The following is a 21,092-nucleotide window of genomic DNA, read 5'->3' as shown; positions in this document are numbered from 1 at the left end:
AGAGGAAAACAGAGGTGCGCATTCCTGTCACGGTTGCATGATAATTACTGATTCGTCAGTTATTGAAGACCTGCTCACTGCTTTTCATTACCAACAACAGACGTACAGTGAGACGGAGAGTAGGAGGGGAGAGAGAGAAGGAACGGCGGAGGTGGTGGTGGTAGGTTTTGGGGAAGGTTACCACAGGATGGCAGGGTGAGTGAGGGCATTAGGAAAAGGAAGGAAGGGAGATGTGAGAAGAGGAGGTGGTAGAGGTTGTCTGTAACATTGAACCAGGGGAAGATTTGGGGGGAGAGACAGACAGAGGAATGAAAAAGCAGAATGTGTTCCAACCTGGTCTGTGTGGTCCTGGGGGAAGCTCCACAGCACGGTTGGATCTAGAGGTAATTGACAGACAGCATTAATCAGCGGGTGAGAAACACACCGTCTTTGCTAGCTGCCTCAGAACACATACATATTAATGAGAGGGGTGGGGGCAAGGGTGGCTGCTGTGAGTCTGTGCACGCACGCACACATGCATACTCGCGCACACACACACACACACACTCGCGCATGCACAGAGTGAGCAGCGCACAGTGAAAGACAAGACACAGAGTGTCTCGGCTGCATGCGCTGTAAATATGCAAATCTATACTCTCGTTGTAGATATGAGTTTATATTACGCACCAAATCATGCACGTTTAAGCCGCAGTAACACGCACCCCAGTTTATTTGCTTAATTATTGCTACATTGATTCAAGCCTGGTGTTGCTGAGGAGATGTAAATCTTACACTAAAAGGTTTATTATTATTATTATTATTATTATTATTGTTGTTGTTATTCTGCAGCAGCGCTACATGAAACCCAGCACACTGCGATATCCATTTGTAGTAAACAACTTAAACAACACTGATGCTGACAGATTAGCCAAGGTGATTAACTGGTTTTGAATAAAGGAAATGAAATATGTGTGATACCCGTTTTATCAGCCAGTGATAAGAATACAGGAAGTAAGGCGTGTTCGGCGTAGAGAGCGCTTCTATGAAACACTCTGTGGTGCACTTCTGGCTTCTGATCAGACAAAATTCAACGTCTGGTGTTTTATGAGGAAAGCCTCAACATATCGCATCCTCGCTGCACCAGATACAACCTGGTAAGTTAATAACAGACACGACAGACCAGCCAACAGTACTGCGATCATCCAGCAGTCGTATGTATTTAGCAAAGATAGAGCACAGAAACCATTTCCAGAATATCTGGATAGTGAATAAGGGCGTGTTTGGCACACGTGATAAAGAACCGCGTAATCGGCGCCTCGGCCGACGGTTGCCTCAGCGCGACCCACGAGCGTCCAAACTACACACGCTAGTTTCTCTCAGGCTTAATGCTTTGTGTTTGAAATGAAGCGATCACCCAGCCACAGCCAGAACACAGGGGTCTGTGGTAAACATGGCTTCCACAGCTCCAAGGTCACCCCGTGACCCTGGCAAGAACAGCGAGGGTTTGCACAGACAAGCTCACACATGCCAAGTTCACTGTCACGGCCGCAGAAAAAGGCCCACGGGCTCATAAACACCCCCCCCCCGCCTCTATGTAAACAAAGCAGAACGATGAAAAAGTTCATGTGAAAGCAGCAAACCTCTCCAGAGTTCACCTGGTCTGAAACGCGAGGACGACTGAGCCCTCTAACAGAAAGCTGAATGCACTCGATGGACCTCGAGCCTAAAAATAATGCAGAGAAGAGAAGACGGCTGCTCGGATGAAGACGCTATGCAACACCACGAGTAGCTTTGTGGCTAACGCACCGGGCTGTCCGCGAGAGACAGGGGGACACAAAGGACCCACGGATGACGGGACGCAGCACAATCAATGATGGCTTACATAATCCTGTTGGATCATTTCATGGGCCCCATCCTGAAAAGACTGACAGAAAAAAAGAGCTCCAAGCTCTACGACCCCCCATCGCCCCGACAGTTCGGCCTATTTTATGCTTATTTACTGGGTGAGAGGATGGGAACTGCTGCTGGTGAACGATGCAGGACAGAGGAACCAGACGGCTTGTTCTGTACACCACCTCAAGTATTGATGAGGAGATATTCCAACCTATTCACCGTGCATGAAAACGGCCCCAATAACCTTTAAATCGGCCCCTTCGATCCAGGAAAAGTCCCTGCGTGCCTACCTGACATGTTCATTTTGAGTTTGGAGTCATGCCTCGAGCAGAGAGAGAGCGACTACACGCAAAGAAGACTTTTCTGGTGCAGCAGGAAGAACTTCTGAACATTACCAAACACCCTCCTTTATCATTCATGTGTCCTTCTCGTCTTTGCTCCAGGTGTTTCTTCTTTCGCCTCCATTCATTTTCTCCATCCCAGCGATTTCAGCTCTATTGCTGCTCCTTCCACACTCACCTCATTTCTCCCCCCTCATCCCACCCTCCCCAGTTCTGCACCCCCTTCTTTATTTTTCTCACCGTCTTGCAATCACATACCCCTCCCCTTCAGAACGTCCAGGGCGTGTGGTGGACGCAAGAGGGGGCCCGAAGGGGGTTAAGGCTGAAAGTTGAAGGTTACAGAGGTGAAGAGGACCCCCGCTGCTCCTCCAGGGGACACAAATGTCACTATGACAGATCCTGCACTGGTTTATCCTCCCTCCCCTCCTGCACACGTGCACACACAGTGAGAGCTCCGTGATACGTCTCATTCTGAAAAACACCTGAACTCTGCAAAGACCGCTCCAATTCATTTTCCTCTGAGAACGACGTGCAGAATGTTACTAGTTCAAACAACCTGTCGTATTGTTTATGACGTGATTTGCACGTGCACTCTCCTCTGTGGGTTTATACTCTGGCTCCAGTATGATGTGGACGTCATACTTACATGTTTTCTGTTGCTAACAAGGACATAAACCACTTCCTGTGTCCAGCAGACAAGGCTAGCAGCAAGCTGGAGATACAGTGTGTGTGTATATGCATGTGCACATAGAATAATTAAAGGTAAAGGTGCTTATAGGGCACCTTTCTAGTCAATTTGACCAGTCAAATCAGTTTCTACTACAAGTCTTATTCATCACACACACACACAGCGTTTTTGTCCAACATCCAAATAGACACACTCACACCCTGATGGATGGATCTCTTAGTATCTTGCCCCAGCATACTTTAGCAGGCGGGCGCGTGAAGGGCTACGAACTTCTGACTGGTAGACGACCCCCACTCTCCTGTATCCCAAATGATGGGACACTCGTGCATTTGAACTGGAAAAACTTCAGCGCCGTGGTCGAGGATACCTCTGAAACGTCCGTAAAACCAAGCTACTGCTTCCTGCTGTTTGCTTAGACATCCATCACGCACGGGTCTTTGGGCCCACGTGCATAACAGACTGATCTGATAGACATACACCTCTCCCATGTCAATCAAACTACAGCTGACAGATTCTATACAGAGCTGTTGCAGCCCAGATTAAAACAGGACATTTTAGCTAGAGTGACGAGGTGAAAACAACCTAGAGCATATTTCACCCCGGTGGGGTGTAAACAGATTCAGTGGGTGAGAATTGAATTGAAATCACCTATCGAGGGTTAGATTCCTCCATTCGCACCTGAGAAAATTGATGTGGGCAAACGTGGCGATGAGTGAGGGCTGACCACTGGTCTGTTTGCAAAGCGTGTGCGTGCCCTGTGTGCAAATGTGTACCGTGTGAGTAGATGCGTGTTTACAGATAGACAGCGAGCTCAGGAGTGAATATTTACAGTACACTAGCTTGTCCATTGATCCCTGAGGGCTTTGAGCATGGCTGAACTCCAACAGTCACAATGGGGGCAACAAGCCGGCAGCCCCTGAGCCGTGACACAGATACTGGTGAGATGAGGGCGGTGCTGGTTGATCAAAAATCGGTGTTTTGGCAATTTCTGAGACATCTGCCTTTGAAAGTCAGTGGAAAAATGGATTAATGGGGAAAGGGTGCTGGGGCGGCGTGCAGGGCGGTGGAGGAGAGTGGAGGAGGGAAGAGGTGGGTGCGTGGCCTAAAGGCCGTCCGCAGATGAAGCAATTTGCTCGTCACCCTTCGCTTTGCAGCTGACGGTTGGTCACTAGTGAACACGCCAGGCTCTGGTAACCATATTGAAATTTCCCACCTCGACATAAGTCAGTGAGCAGTCACCTCGATCCCTCACCCAACAGCTGATGAAGTTTAGTCCTAACCCACCAACTTTGCTGCTAAGGGCAGGATTTCACAGTTGCCACATTGCTGCTAGTGTTCACCAGCAGAACGATGTGGTTAAACAAAAATAGACCCGCAAGCAACAACGAGGAGGCCGAGAATTTCTGCAGGGCACGAAATCTAAACCGGACCCGTGAAAGCTTGCGAAGGCAGTCGACGTATCAGGTTTGGTGCCCTCGCGTCCTTTTTAGAAAGTTCACCATGAAATTTGGTGGATTGTAACTGACAAATCGTTTGGATTGTTAAAAAAGAACAAGAATCTGATTACATCTGTGAGGATTTATTTCGGTGCAGATTCCATAATGTTTATACAGTTTTTACAGCTTCTGAATGCAACATAAATATGGTCAACATGACGAGTTGTTGTCATCCTTGGATTTTGCAAGATACAACAGGAAAAACAAGTACTGAACACCTCACCAGTTTTCCAGGTGAATCTACTTCTAAAGGTGCTGTTGACATGAAATTCTCACCAGAGAACGACCAATCCAGTCCACACATGCACAGAAATTATGTGTAATAATGAGAAACGAGACGGGGAGAAGTATTGAACACATGAAGAACGGGAGAAGCATAAAGGCAGGACGGTCACGACACCATGTGACATCTATCAGTAATTAGAGTCCTGCCACTTGGTGCAAATTAATATCAGCGGGTTCATTTACAGCTGATGGCAAATAAAATGTGTCATACAAGAAACATCTCATGATGGTTAAAACCAGTGAGCTCTCTCATCCGGCACTGGTTACAGAAGGATTTTCCCAGTGAGCAGTGTTGTGTAATCTGAAAGGACAAAGAGCATCATTTCACCGTAAAGAGTTGTCCGAGACTCAACCACCGAGGCCTGTGCGCACACTCACCACACAAGACTCCACTGCAGGAGACAAAGCACGTTGAGACGTGTTTGCTTACGACAATAAGCCAAGCCTGTGAAGTACTGGGAGAACGTCGTCACCTGAGACCAAAACTGAACTCTCCGGGTGCCGTAACACACACCACGTTTGGAGGTCAAAACACCAACAGGGTTGGAGGTGGGAACATCAGGATGTGGGGCTGTTTTTTAGCACATGGCACCGACACGCTTCACATAACTGATGGAAGGATGACTAGAAAAACATGTACCAAGACATTCTTGATAAAAATCTGCTGCAAGGGTGACGTTTGAGCACGAGGGCGATCCCAAACACACGGCCAAGGAATCTCAACTGGATTCAGAGAAAGCAAATAAAGCTACTGGATGACCCAATTCAAACCTATGTAAGAACTAAAGGTCAAAGTTCATTGAAGACGCCCATGAAACCTTTATGTGGAAGGCTGGGCCAAAATCACACCTGAGTTTCTGCACACAGGAGGCGTCTCGGAGCATAGGAGGAGCATTAACGCATGTTCAACACTGTTTTCTCTTTGTAATTTCTCATCATTGCACAAACCTTAACTTATGGACATCCATGACATTTAGACATTTGCACGTCTGGATTGGACGGTTTGTTACCAACATCTGATGAGAATTTTATGTCAACGGGGCCTTTAGAAATCGATTTACTTGGAAAAATGGTGAAGTGTTCAACACGTATTTTACCTGGTGTATGTCAGACACTAACAAAATGCCAATAAAGACAAAACACATTTCTGCAGCCGTCCATCAAATGAGTTATTAGTTTGGACAACCTCAGGAACAGGCGACGCGTCCGATACATAAACTCGTTTCTTCCCGTTTCACCGCCGATTTGATTTGAGAGTAAAAATCTGAATCTAGACCCAAGTTTTTTCAGTTTTGGTAAAGATATGAGATCAGCACAGTTCGACTGACTGGTTTTGGTCACTGGTGGAAGAACGTAGGAGACAAACCAATAAACATGACGTGGTAACGCTACTTTCCTCCGATATCTTTAAGTCTTTGTATAAATTTCTATCCGATACTTCTGGCACATTCAAGTAAGCAAAAAAAAGAAAAACGCTGGCATGTTCGACTTGGCATAAATCTACTGCTTCTTGGGATTTTCAAGTAGGGTAAAAAGAAGCTGTTGGCAGAGGATGTCATCCCTAACGCTGCTGGTTGGAAGAAAAAGTTGGCTCGTTACAGCAGCGTGTCAGAAACCTCTCGCTGCCCAGTGCAGCGTGGCAACTCGCTCGACTTCAAGTCATTTTGTCACCAAACTAAAAACAGGAAAATCCAACTCGCACGATGCTAAATAAAAACGAGTCTTTTCAAACTATTCGAAGAACCCCGACGACGATCGCGGTTTACGACTGCGCTGCAGAGGCGTGTGCGCGTTGTTCTATAGGATCGCCTCAACAACAGCAACCTGAATGCGCGGCTTTAAAACCGTTTTCAGCAAAAACCCTAAATCCAGTGTGAATACACATTTAGATGAAAGCCCCTATTTTATAATTCTCTATACTATGTGAATCAAACACAGACTCGCAGCCCTCGTGGCCATCCACTGTTCTAAAGGCATAAGAAATGCACTTTTTTCACCTTATTCCAGGAACGACTGTGTGTTGCGAGTGAATAGGGGGCCTGTTTGTTAAGAGAGGCCAAATCCCATATGGTGAACAGCAGCTCCTCTGGTGAGAAGAGAATCTGCGAAAGCCACCGGCAGCCCCTCTCCTCCATCCGAGCTCCAGAGATGAAGGGATGCAGCGCCTGCCTCTCCTTGTTCCTCCTTTCTCCCACTCCCTTTGCCTCCCTTTCTTGGCCAGGGGTTAAACTGCTGCACTCTAACCTCCTTGGCAATGATTTCATTCATTTCAGTTTCTCTCACTCACTCTCATCTCTGAGAGATTTATTTCACAGTGTGCAGTGGATTAGGCCCCCCTCGTATGCCCCTGGACAAAAGCATTGTTTTAGCGCCGGCCCGTTCGCTGTAACTGGAGGAAGCCGCCGCTACCCGGCGTCCACAATATGGCCATTGTGGACACGGGGCTAGAGGGACCCTGCCTCCGAGGCCGTCTAGACTTTGAGCCTGGGCCGAGTGGAGAAACGGGGAGAAAATCCCATCAGGCAGTGGAGTGAAAGTTAACTAAGGTAACCTGCTGTGAACCTGATGAAGATGTCAAGCCAACATATGGCAAAAAATGTCTATTGTCAGAACGGGGAGCTTTCTTCCCTCTGAGGGAGGGTACGGTAGGAGGAGACGAAGGGTGGCTAAAGAAAACCGGGGATGGGAAGGGGCTATGCAACCTAAAGAAAGGAATAACTGCGGTGGTCATCGTTTTACTTCTGGATCAGTAGTCTTTTTCTGGCCGGGAGGAGGCCCAACCCCTCCGCGCGCAATTAAAGGCGTAAGCAGATTAACTGGCATCTTTCAAAGGCCAGCAGAAAGAAAAACACTCGCAGGCGCTTTAAACTGTTTTTCCCTTTTTGCCCATCCAGGCTTACATTTCATGCCGATTTAGCGAGCGGAGGTTCGGAAAGAGAAACTTCTTAAACTATGATATGGTTCTTAGGTGTTCTAACACCGATTGGTCACACCGTGTTGGTACACGATTAAATTAAAACCTGACGCCGCAACACAAAACACCATATAATCGCTCCGCTGCGTGGCACCGTTGATCTAGATTGGCTCCATAAATAGGTCTTGATGATATTTAATTCCAATGCTTCAAATCTGAATAAACAAAAGGAGAAAAGAAGAAAAAAACCCTCTAAGGTAGAGCCTGCTTTACCAGCCAAAAAGCCCAACTGGCAGGCTTCACATGCGAGAGATGTTGGCCTCGGGGATTTCGAAGCCATCTCTACAGCTACATCTGAAGAAGATAAACAACAGTCTCAGCTGGAAGGAGAAGAAAGAAAGCGCTGCATGGAGATGATGTGACCCTATTAATGCCACATTAGTTGTTCTGTCTTTCCAGCTATGAGAGGAAAATGCTTCAGTGGGATGTGCAGAGAGAGAGAGCGAGGGAGAGAAGTGAAAGCGATACTGTCTCCAGGCTAGTTGGGATGCAACCCAATTTCACAGCTTCACGAATGAGTGGCACAGCATATGGATGCAACCTTTGTGACAGCCTCTGTGTATCACCACGTATCAGCGTTGATATTCCCAGTCAGATTCCATACTGGTCCAACATTATGTCAAACGCTGGCTCCGCATGACTGCATCTTCAGCGCAACACCAGCGTGTTTGTCGGGAGGAGGCGGGTGTTAGCCTCCTAAGCTAAGAAGAAAAAAACAAACTGGCGTCTCCCAGGACAGACTCTCTAAACCTCCTGCTCGACGTGCACAACAATGAAACCGATGATGGCAATAAAAATCCCTAAAATCTGAGATATAACCTGGAATCCAAGTTATGACCTAGATTTGTCTCTGTGATACTGAAGCAGACGACAGAGTTTTGATTACAGCAGCACAAGTTTAAGGTGAGGATCTCGCCGCCTGGCTGCCGGCTGATTGGTTGGAAAAACCCAACATATCTGCACATAGTCACGGATTTCCTTCCATATGGTCCAACCATCTGCCTCAGTCAACAGCATCTATAAAAGCAATGTAAACGAACAACTCTATTATTAGGCTAATATGCATAAAAACAAGAGCACACCGAGGTGCAACTTTGGTCATTTTTTCCTCTTTTATTCCACAAATCTTGTTGAAACTGCCGGAAAACGTTTGTAAAAGACACTTTGTTGCAAAGCAGAATTTGCTGGGTCACGTGACCGATAACGTATACGGTTTAGGAAAAGCTGCTGCTCGGGGTCATTGTCAGACAGTCGGATACTTGGGAGAGAGTTCCTTTTCTTTTCTCTGAGGTGGCGGCAACAGCATCAGAGGAAACGCTGTGCAGAACAGCAGCTCCTTGAGATGCGGAGGGGATCGATCTCTGTTAATGTCATATGGCACAGCACCCAGAGGCAGCCGCGTGGTACTGATGACAGTGTAAAGCCTTGCCTTTGGCGGCTACATGCTCGGTGCTGCCGAGCTGTGATTTGAAGTTCACATGTAAAGGCTGGCAGACAGACAGCTCTCAGTCAGGCAGTCAGTCAGTCTTTCCACAGGGATGACAATATAGCTGTTAAAAGCATACGATAGCTCCTAATCTCCAACACATTCACGGGGATCTCGGTGCTCTGCAGGACTGATGGACAAAGTACTGACAGAAACACACACACACACTTCTCAGAAATGTAATTGGCTTCTGCAGAAAAGTGCGCACCACGTTTTGCAGAACAACAACTTATAAGGGGAACACACCACGTCCTGCAGAACGCCATCTCTAAAAATAAAGGTAAATAACAGCTTGCATTACCTTTGCTGCAATAAAACATTTTCAATCACACATCACCGTGTAAGCATCCTGTTATTTAAGAAAAAAAATCATCTTACTCACTTAATCATTCTTCAAATATTTTCTCTGAGCAAACAGAACAATGAGTCAGCAAAACTTCCTCCAGAACAAACTCGCACCAAAGCCCAACATTTATCAATAGGCTTCATATCAAACTAAAACCACTGTGTCGATACGAAAACAAAGGCCCAGTGGCTAAATGATGATTTGCAATGATAAATGGTCTCAGACATCCACACTGACCTATATTTTCTGTCCTGAAAAAATAGGCCAGAACCCAAATTAAGGGCCAGCAGGGGCGACTCCATGGATGTAAACGCCATCGTCTTCAGAGTAATTGTGGGGTGTTAGGCAACATCGGAGCAGCCTTGGGTGGAGAGACGTAGCCTGAGGGCAAAGCTGCTGGCATGTAAATAGTGAGAATAGAAGCTGAGATGACAGCACAGACAGTTTTATTTGGCATTAGACACCAAATTAAGGTCTAAAGGACAACAGCCTGGATGTCAGGATACCAGTGCTCACATCACGTCAGTAAGTAGGCTGATTTCCTTAATTGCCGGGGGAAACATTTCTGTCTTTTACATCACTTTACGTGGCTCTATGTGGCATCAGCCCAGTGAGATTTCACCTTTTGCAAATTTGTGGTCGTTTCCACAGTTTTCCTGTCTTTTTTTTGTTTTCTTGTTTTTTTTTCACAAACAGGACCGACCTCTGAGAAGCAGAGAGCGGTCGGCTTTTTTGTTTTTAAATCAAAAACATTCACATGTACACCTCACACAAAGTGGTGTATCGTTTAACACGGTTGGTAACCATGTTACTCGCCTCGTTCCCGCTGCACACGATACAGGAAGCGGGCCAATTCATGCAGTCATGAAACGTGACTCAACCCCTAATCCTTTTAAAACCCCGTCACCGCCGTGCTCTACATGACAGGCGCAAAAGTCCACGTATTTCCCAGCACAACTTTTTTCCTTGATGAAGTCTAATTTGCAGACCAGGTCAGATTCAAACTCTCTGCAACACTGAAACAGGGTCTGTGCTGATCCTGTTCATCGGTGGGCTAAAGTAGGCCACGCTGGTATTACACGCATACGGACCAGCCAATCATTATTCTTTCAGTCTGAATAATTGGTTGTGTGTGTGTGTGTGTGTGTGTGTGTGTGTGCGTGCGTGCGTGCGTGCGTGTGCATGTTTGTACCATCTGCTGCTCTGCACATACACACTCCTGCCCATCAGCTGAGTTTAGCAGCAGGAAACAAGCCACCAACACTTCTTAAGCTGCAAGTGGAGGTAATGTCATGAAACTCTTCTGCTTTCATCAAATTCATTTTAAATTATTGATCCATCCCTGCTTTCTCCCACTTTTCTTCTCCCCTCCTGTGGAAGGGGAGAAAGTCTAAAAATAGCCGGTGAGTGTCGGTGCCTAGAAGTCTTTCCATGTTCTCCCAGTCTGGCAGCGTGAGTGAATTCAGACGAGCCTCCTGCAGCTCCCACAGCCGCTGCGTCTCATCTCATGCACAGCCTCGCACATCCGTACCGATGTGCATACGCATGCACGGCCGTACGTGCGCGGGGCACACGCTATACATTTAAAACACGTACCTGCTATCACGCAGTCTCTCACACACACACAGAACTGTTTGCCCTCAGAGCTCGAGTGCTGTGTCAGTCCGTCGGAGAGCTCAGCGAGCAACCCCCCCAAAGATTCCCACCTCTCCGTTTATAAACCACCGCCATCAGCATAATTCTTCCTCACATACCTGCCTGCCACACCCTGTCTCAGTTTGCCCCAGTTCTTCACACTTTAGCCAAAAAGACTCTATTTTAAAGAAACAGCAGTTAAGATGATGCATGGATCGGTGCCACAGCATCACCGTCAGTCCGGTGAAAACAAGAGACGACAGAAAGAAAAGGACTGAAACTTTTTAATGACCGCAAAAGCAACAGTGTGATCTCACTGAAAGCTGAGAACAACACCTTTACAACACGTGGGCTTGAGTGAATGAGCAGAGAATAACCACAGTTTGGCCTCCACACGAGGAGGCCTCAGCGTCCTGCTGCCACACCAGCAACATCGGATTAACAAGAGCACACCAAAGGGGTTATTTTTTTCTTTTTGAAGATAATGTTCAGTTTTCCTCCCATAAAACCTGAAGTGTAATATTCATAGGTCACGATCACAGTCAAAACCACTTACCCCCACCAAACACAGATACTTCTGCTTTGGCAATCCATTGGTGTTGTGACCTGGGGAGCAATTATGGGAAAAATTCAAAAAGAGCTGGAAGCAGGGCATGACATCGCGGCTGAGCGACAAACGACTCCAGAGCAAAGCAGCGGAGCGCCGACCAGAACTGTGCAGCCTCTGTTGACATCTATAACCAGAAATCTAAATGCAAACGAGTTTTACCGACACGTTGCAGCTCACTGTGTATCAGTGTTGTTGTGGAGACCTGGGATAAAAACCACGAAGCCATCCTTTCATATCCAAACTGCTTATTCTTAGTTTTTGTTACTACATACGCCTCTATTCCATCCAGCTTAATGACGATGCTGTAAAACAGATAAACACTCGTGCACCTGTTACTGCTGCTAATATAATAAAGAACAGGGTGCATCACAACCAGCACCAACTTCAACCTGAACAGCTCGATAAAGTCCGGACAGCAGGAAGTCGAGGGACTCGCGCCATGCAAAACTGGGGTTTAGTGTCATACCTGAGCATATGTGCAGGGGCCAGGGATCGAACGACTAACCCTGTGATTAGCGGACAACACGCGTTAACACCCGAGCCGCTGCCAGCAGGAAACGGATAAAAGATAACAAAGAGTTTGAATATTCTGTGTAAAAAGAGCCAATTTACCAAAGTCATGAGGGTGAGACGAGAGAGAAAGGGAGAAAGGCTGAGAGATAAACAAAGTGTGAGACCCTAGGGTCCTCTCAGGAGTGCGAGTGGAGGAGTGTGGGCTCTCTAATGATCAATCAACACCCTGCTTGCTGCCATGGCATCTGTTAGTACTCCAATGGCCTCCCGTCTGAGTGTGAGCCCGCTGCAAACTCGACACACAGCTGGTATCCAATCAAACTTCACAACTCGCAGAGCCCGGGTCAAGGAGCAATTCTGACATTTTGTCGAATGTCAGTGTTCAACCTTTTCTAAAAGTTCGACCACACGGGAGTTTGGCTCTGTGAATATCGAAGGGTGGAAATGGGAAGGAGTGAAAGGCAAAGGAACGAAATGAACGTTATAGCGCTGCTCGAGGGCGCTACAGCGCAGAGAGAGGCGGACCGATGACTAACAGGGGACGCTGTGAGACCTTCGCATCTCAGCGAAAAAGTTCCCAGTATGTAGAATAAAACTAACTTTTCATAATTGGACAAAGTAAAGTCATCAGGCTGCACGCTACACCTTACTTTCTTAAAAACCCTCCCAGAGTCCTCCTGCAGCAGATTTTAACACTGGCAGGAAGCTATGCCGAACACTGAAACCTGTCACTTATCTCAGACAAAAGGAGACACTTGCTCAAAGGTATACAACTGACAGGCACAAACACGGCATGGAAACAAGATCACAAAAAGTGCTTTCATCCATCCTCCAAGGGCAGAGGATCTCATGCTTCACACATTGCTCAAGACGTCAGTCTATCGGCAGGTTTTTGGGAAACAGTCGCGAATATTCATTCATAAATTCACTGACAATTTGGAGGCCGCAGTTTTTGAACTGTGGAAACAGTGCAGACAGAAAATAGGTTGTAGTTTATCGAACAGAGTAAACAGGACCGCGTTTCAAAATAAAAGACCTCCGTGCATCGTTCAATCTTTCCTCTGTTTCATTTTAAACAGTAAATCGTTCCCTTAATTGCAGCATGAATGTTGCTGTAAAACTGATATGCTGATCTATTAAGTTTATTGCTTTGTTAGTGGGAACAATCTGGCTGGAGGGAGCGGGCGAGGACAGGTAGCATCTGTCCCCACCTACTGCCTTGGCAGCATTAGCGTCATCTGCTAGCTTTGGCAGCATCTTGGAAGCACATCAATATGGCTTTATGTAGCCAGGGCCGCTAGTAGCTAGCATGCCAGTCACGCTCTTAGGCAACGCCTGCTCACAGCCTGAGCATCCACAGAGCAGCGAGCCAACAGAGCTAAGCGGAACTGAGCTGAGGCTGAACAGGGAGGCCAGGTCTCCGTGGACCAGGACCAGTATCTGTCATCTATCCACACATCCAAGCGTTGAGCCAAGTCCTGCGAACACTGCCATCATTGTCAGCTTTCTGTCTCCTTTTGCTAAACAGCGCTTCTGTTGGGGAATGCTGAGGCTCTTTAGATTTACTGATGCATTTGTGAAGGAGACTGACAGTTGAAGCATCTTTGATTTTTTAAGATAATTTCACTCGTAGGGCAGTGGACTACCCCGACGAACTACTGCAAACAGGCAAATAAAGGAAAAGAAAAACAAGCCCACCCTCGGGATTAATAACTGGGAGCCAGTCCAACAGGACACACTGGAAACACTGGCAGAGTTAATTATTCTAAATGACATGCTTTAAGCGCCACACTTACAAATTAGCGCCATTCTTCTTCTTTACACGCAGACGTGATGTAAATTGCAGTGAGTCAGACTTTAGGGCGCAGGAGAGGTCAGGTATCGATAGCAACAAAGCCTGTGACGTTCACGGCGACTAAATGGCTGCGCTGGCCAAGCATCACAGATCCTTGTAGTTATAACTGATCTCTGTGAGCACAACAGAGGCATGAGCCCAGCGCACATCTAGACTGGTCTGCTGCCAGCTGAACAACAAAGTGACAAAATGTATTGACCCGCGTTGCCTTTGCATTATCTTTCACGATGCTTAGGCACGCCAATTTTAGGCAGCTTCCTGAATCATATTTCCAGCTTAATACCCGATCAATCATCAGAGACTTGCTAAACAACAAAGTGTATGTCACAGAAAGGACATTTGCCATTTTTAAGCACAAAAATGGGAGATTAATTAGCTTTTTTAAAACTGCAGTTTATCAAACTGTCTTCTTGCTCTTTATTTATTTAGCAGAAAGCTACACAACATTCAAACAATTAAAAATAACAAATGGGCCTACACTACACCCCCTTCCTTGAAGGGACACTTTTTAATCCCACATTGGCAACCACAGGTAGGCATGGGAGGCTTTACGCATAATAGCTAATGAAACATTGTTTGTGTGGAGCCTACAAGCCCAACAACAGGCACGATCAAACAGTATGTGCAGTATTTTTGGCCTTTCTGAGTCAATATGTTAGGTTTGGATTCATTCAATTCAGTTTTATTTTTCCCAAAACAAATCACAACAACAGTCGCCATAAGGCGCTTTATATTATAAGGTAGACCCTACAATAATACATACAGAGAAAACCCAACAATCATATGACCCCCTATGAGCAGCACTTTGGCGACAGTGGGAAGGAAAAACTCCCTTTTAACAGGAAGAAACCTCCGGCAGAACCAGGCTCAGGGAGGGGCGGGGCCATCTGCCATCTTTGAGATTAAGCTGTGTGGGAGGTCTCACATACTGGTAGCAAACAAGGCAAGTTGACTATTAAGTAAAGATGTCACTAGAACTTATGCTCAGGGCATCAAAAACTCTAAAAATGCAACGACACTTGTTCTTCTTTGGTATCATAAACAGCATAAGCACAGAGGCAGAGCGAGTGGCGTAAAACTACAAGTGTTGTAGTCCGTCCTTACATGCAGACAGAGAACCACAAGAACAGGAAAAACTACAAGCAGCACAACATAAACTACAGCTGAGGAAGTCCAAGGGGTGATGATCAATTTGCAAAAGGTAATATGCAACTAACACTACTGTGCTTTGAAATACAGCCAATCTAGCAGCGCTCATAACACACCTGCATTAATATCAGTTCAATGAATTCACCCCATGAGTCACCTCAACCAATCACAGCAGATGGCCCCGCCCCTCCCTGAGCCTTGAATTAATTTAATTGAGAGTCTGTTCATTTCACAGTAATAACATCTAAAGTATTATTCTTCTAATGTCAGGTCACCATATTTATTTCTGAGAAAGCTGGCGCCGCTGTTGTGAAACCAGCTTTTGTTCCATCGGCTGAAATGTTTGCAATGGCAACGTTAACGCTTATGCTAACACAGCGTAACAGTGCGACATTAGCCGGCTACATGGCAACCATCCTAACATCTCATCAACATAACATGAAGTCAACACTTTAAATAAATGATCTGCCAGCATGTCAGTGTTTTACAATGTGCTTTTACTTTAGGAGCTTATATTTAAGTACACAGGATGATCATTTTGTTTTGGTATTGAATGGGTAAGTATGTTGTACTGGTACTGGACCCAAGCTTCTGGTATCGTGACATCCCTGCTATTAACTATAGATTACCAATACTTTAATTCTGGTGTATTGATCAAACCCACTTTATGGAAACAGGGGTCTGAATCTCGGTGTGCTTCAAACAGACGTTAAGTGTTAAACATGACAGCTACACACAAGTCAAACGTAATTACTGGCTTTCACTAAAGCAATACATGCACTAGTAAGAACACTGTTGTTCCTAAATAAGCCCGTCCACAGCATTAATGTTCAAGAAACGAAGAGCCCGCACCACAAAAATGTGCTTACAGATGACAGATGATGTCCGAGTACTTCCCCCTGAAATGCCAAACCTGCTATTATTGTTTCTGTAACGATCTCCGACCCGTGTTGTTGAAACTGCAATAGACTGATCTTTCAAAACTTAAAAGGAATAACAACAGGAAGGAAGTGAAAGTCATTATTAGCAGTCACAGAATGGTAAATGGCCTGTATTTATATAGCGCCTTACTAGTCCCTAAGGACCCCAAAGCGCTTTACATATCCAGTCATCCACCCATTCACACACACATTCACACACTGGTGATGGCAAGCTACATTGTAGCCACAGCCACCCTGGGGCGCACTGACAGAGGCGAGGCTGCCGGACACTGGCGCCACCGGGCCCTCTGACCACCACCAGTAGGCAACGGGTGAAGTGTCTCGCCCAAGGACACAACGACCGAGACTGTCCAAGCCGGGGCTCGAACCGGCAACCTTCCGATTACAAGGCGAACTCCCAACTCTTGAGCCACGATCGCCCCCACGAAGGGAAGCATCTGACAGACGAGACTTTGTTAGATGGACTCAGTCAGATGCTGGCGAGTCAGAGTTAACGACCAGCTGACCTAATCTGGTATCATTTGGTTCGGGTTCTCTTGGAGGGAACACTTAAACAAATCCTAATTCATGCTTACAGTGAATAAACCCCACAAATGACCACATAAACCAGAAGCAGCACACGGCTTCAGTGAACTGGTTAATGGAAAAGTTGCAGGTTGGTTACTTAGGTTTGTCCCATTAACACAATTCATTAAGGTTTAACCCTTTATGTGCACTGCTGATTCAGACAAAGGTTTTCTAAGTCGATGCCTTTGAGCCATCAAAGCTGTTACAGTGCTGGTTACTTATATTCAGAACTAACGACGTCACACAGATCTCAAATGTCAGCCTTTGTGTCGGGCAAAAATAATTAGCTGCCAACTAATAAATGTTTATTCTGCACAAATGTACACTGAGGAAAGTCATCATGAGACAACTAAAGACAGGTTAAGCTTTTCTTTAAGCGTGTGGGTGTTGGCTTTTTGCACAGTGCTGACTGCAGGAGGTGTGAAACACAGTTAACACAGGAAGTTTGAGGGTCGACACACTGACCAACTATCAAAAGGTCTGAGCTAATTTTACCTGCACTTTGAAACATGACCGAAAGCAACAAAAGGATGCTGCTTTTAACACTGCAGGGGTAACGCTGCCGCACATGGATCTGGTTTCAAACCTGCAGGACCAGGATGTGGTGAAAAGTGGCACAACAGTGATGCAGCATCAGCAAAACTCACACAGGCTCTTTGCTCACTCAAAGGAGACTCCTCCTCAGTCGCCTGAAAGCATTTGAGTTGAAACCAAACTGCTGGAAGAGGGCGTGCACACAACAAGTGAAATCCAGCCAAAAAATCCGTCTAAAATTAAACTTGTATTCCCTAAACTGTGGAGGAGATGTGAGAACAGCACAAGGAAACTTAAACCCTCCTCCACTTCTGCAAACGCTCGCACGTTCTACATCATGTTGCTATGACAATTTAATTATAGTCTATCATGACTGCATTTTTGTTTATGTGTCTATGTGAGGCAGTTGGAAGATTATGTGTGAATGTGAAGTGGCACTCTTTGGCAAAGTACCTAATACTCGGTTGCAGGGAAAACAGCTCTAGCTTGTGGCGAGCGAGCATGTTGGTTTCACAGCGCGGCCAGAGCCCGTTTGTTGTGAGTCACAGCATTAACTCATTCAGCTCCAGAGGAAGGAGAATCGCATATGTCAGGGCTTCTCGCATGAATACATATAGAATAGTGACGCGCCGGTAAAACAATAGACCGCTCTGACAGCTGTAACCTTTGCGAAGTGTTTTGTTTCACGCTCGCTTCACCGAAAGCCAAGTCAAAGAAAGGGAAATTGGTGAGAATCAGAGGAGAAATGACTCATTCCTCATACGGTCGTCTGAAACTGCTTCCTTTAAAAAGAAACATAAAACCACCGCAAACACGAGTCCCGCCTGGCAGACAGGACACATTAACGTCACGGCGACTCCTCCAACGGGGGCCGTTCTCATGTCGTACCAGACCTCAGCACAGTATCTACGTCTCATCGAAGCCGCGGCGTGCACACGCAGCTCCGTGGCTCCACTCCAGAGAGCAGGGGGTCCGGATATGAGTCCAACCCCAGATCATGTGGAGAGGAAGTCGGTTATTACAGAGCGTGCTAGTGGTTTATGAGTTTGGTTTTAAAATCCAATATGAGAATTTGATCCAAGGGCAACTTTCGGTCTGCTCTGGTCAGCTCGGCGGCTGCACACGTGAACCATCCAATAGCACCTCTTTCAAGTCAGCACCGAGCAGCAGACCAAGACAGCTGGCCTAACATGTAGCTACAATACGCTTAAGTGATAGCCGACTTATGAGCAACACTGGATATGGATGTGAAGCACGGGTTACTCGATTTCCCATATTCAGAAAAAGGTAGAAACCGATGTTGTTCTTCAGCAGCTGCAGTCGTTTCCCAGGATAGTCCCACTACAGGAATGTCTGACCGCTGCAGAGGGCCGAACAGTTAATGCAGCCTGCTGACCCAAGCACCATCTTTCTCCAAACAATCCTCGCGGGGTCACGGTTGCCAGAAAAATGTCTACATTGGTGAACTCGTGCTCAGGCAAATCTGTCAAATAAATGAAGACTGTACGACGCTAACAGTACGATATTACAGCTGCTAACAGCTACTCCCAGTTTCACTTTTACAGCCAAACCGGGTCATGACCTCCTCTCGTCCTTAGGATCTTGACAGACTAAACTCTGAATCACATAAAACCAAAACCATAATGAGCACCCTCATTGTTCGAGTCTGGACTCATGCAGGAGTGAAGTCCTGTGGTGCCTGCTGTTGCTCCAGTGTATTTACAAACTACCCCATCACACACGCCGTCCTTTCTGCGTTACAATTACTGGTGTTACAAACTGAGAAAAAACGTCTATATCAGAAAGCACAAGATGACTTTGTCACATGTCGGTGAAATGACCATGAATTCTCATTTTCCAGCTAAGGTCGTCTCTTTGCACGAGCCCACACACTTTCTCTAATTTCTTGTTCCATCATCCCACAGTATCTGTTACTTCACAAGAGTCTGCACATTTGACTCTCGCAAGAGGCCTTAGGGTCAGCACGAGACGCAGGGATCCAACGATTAGCAGACAGGACTGGAACAGTTTAAAGGCTACAGAGTCAGAAAAAAGGAATCTGCAAGTGAAAGAAGACTATTGAGGAAGACCCTAAAAGCAAACTTTCACTTCCATTTATGTACTTAGTGACAGAGCTGGGGGAAACTGCACTCAGATAAAATGCAGTATACCTGAGCTTCATTGGAGCAGTACACATGTGCATCCTGCATGCGTTTATTAAGTTAGGAAATCAAAAGGCATACTCGTCCTCTCAGTTGCTGGAAACCAAAAATGCTTCTTTCTTACAGAAATGAGCCAGAGATTCACGGGCATTTTGGTACAGACACGTGTTAAAACTGAATGGTTTAAGGTCAGAAGTTGTCCACGAAATGCCACGTCAGGCTTTCATTAACTGAGCAGAAAGGGAACAAATAAGTAAGCAGTTCATTTATGTTGTTAAACAGGAAATTAACAGGCTGATAATTTGATCACAGCTCTATGAATCACGCACAACATTAAAGTTTTATAAATAAGTTGTGCGCACACAGGCTGAAAGTTATAAATGGAAGATCACCTACCCTCATTTTCAGATGTTGGACACGCCACCTGTACAACCAGATCAAATGTTCTTTCTGGATTCTCCCTGAAAAGAATGAAACAGTGTTTACTGAGAGCTGAGGGGGAATAAAAGCAGGTGTTACATCCACAAGCTCGGGCACAAAGTGCGCACAGCCGCTGGGTCGCATTCCAGTGCACAGGTATGCAGGTGTACCCACTTGTGCCATCGGAGCTTTGGATTGAAAGAAAGACGGGCTCTTTGATCTCTAACGTTATCGAGCTCAGGTCACGGGACACGGCTCGTTCACGGCACCGAGCGACCGGTGTCCGTCTGCTCGGCTAGCGGAGCTGCTAATTGGTGGTCAGCTAGCAGACACGCCGACAGACTGACCCAAATGCGGAGCAGCCAGCTGGCCTCGCTGTTAAAGCCACTGCTGGAGATGATGGCTCAAATTACGCCAGACATTCCTTCGCATTTACGCACGCAGCTCCCGTTTAGCGTTATTCAAGCACGCGTTAGCCTTTAGCATAGAAGCGACAGCAGAGAGGACAAACACTCGGAGCTCTTACTTTATCCTGCTGTCCATGGTCTAGTTACAACATCGCGACAGCTCCGTGCTGTCGGGGGGCTTTGCTCTGAGGGCTGTCCGACAGTATTTCCACCTCGTCCTTCTTTCAGCCTCAGCCCGTCTCTGCTTCGCGTTTATCGGACACTGTTCGGAAGGTGCCGCGTCCGCATGCCTGGAGGTGCGATATCGTGGCAGTCGGTGCCGTCTTTCCTGCCGCTTATGTGGCCTAAATCCACGATTCAGCGCCTCCGCGGCTATTTCCCACAACAAACACCATCCAGGAAGTGCTGTCAAAGATTTGGTGACGTCAGCGCGTCCGACGAGCACCTTGGCTGCTGCAGTGAGCGGCTGCTGCTCGTCTGCCCGCCGGCGGCTCCCTGCACTTACGCTGAGTAACAAGCGCGATGCGCACAGCAGGCCTGAGCCGTGTGATTCACGGTTTTGGTATTTTTTTCATTATTGTTATTATTTTTAAACGGCTTTCCCCACGAGACTGTGTTATTAGTTCAATATCTATGGCAGCAGTAGCTTCAGTGCGGCCCTGGGAGCCGCTGAGGGGGCTAAAAGTAGAAAAACAACTGATTTTGTCCAACAAACACGGATATAAGCTACAAATAGTCTTTGTTTTATTTCTAACTAAATGAGCGTAAAGATTTTTAAAAAGTCTTCAGTACCTTAAGATAATGAAAACAG

At 46.5% G+C, this 21,092-nt stretch overlaps 1 protein-coding gene across 2 annotated transcripts in view; it reads right to left on the bottom strand.

Moving 5' to 3' along the window:
* Positions 1-20,681, bottom strand: part of dennd1b (DENN/MADD domain containing 1B) — a 93,070-nt gene extending 72,389 nt beyond the window's left edge. For both annotated transcript variants that reach the window (XM_085375480.1, XM_085375481.1), the window contains exons 1-3: positions 20,401-20,681; positions 19,851-19,915; positions 334-377 (exon numbers count right to left, since the gene is read on the bottom strand). In XM_085375480.1, the coding sequence (XP_085231606.1) occupies positions 334-377; positions 19,851-19,915; positions 20,401-20,417 (126 nt within the window). In that variant the 5' untranslated portion in view covers positions 20,418-20,681. The remainder of the gene's footprint in view (positions 1-333; positions 378-19,850; positions 19,916-20,400) is intronic.
* Positions 20,682-21,092: the final 411 nt, after the last annotated feature.

This window comes from Diplotaxodon limnothrissa, linkage group LG17 (assembly GCF_057381915.1).
Source record: "Diplotaxodon limnothrissa isolate DT_005_m linkage group LG17, D_limnothrissa_male_GT1.1, whole genome shotgun sequence".
Classification (NCBI taxonomy): Eukaryota; Metazoa; Chordata; class Actinopteri; order Cichliformes; family Cichlidae; genus Diplotaxodon; species Diplotaxodon limnothrissa.
This window is presented reverse-complemented; position numbering and strand designations above follow the sequence as displayed.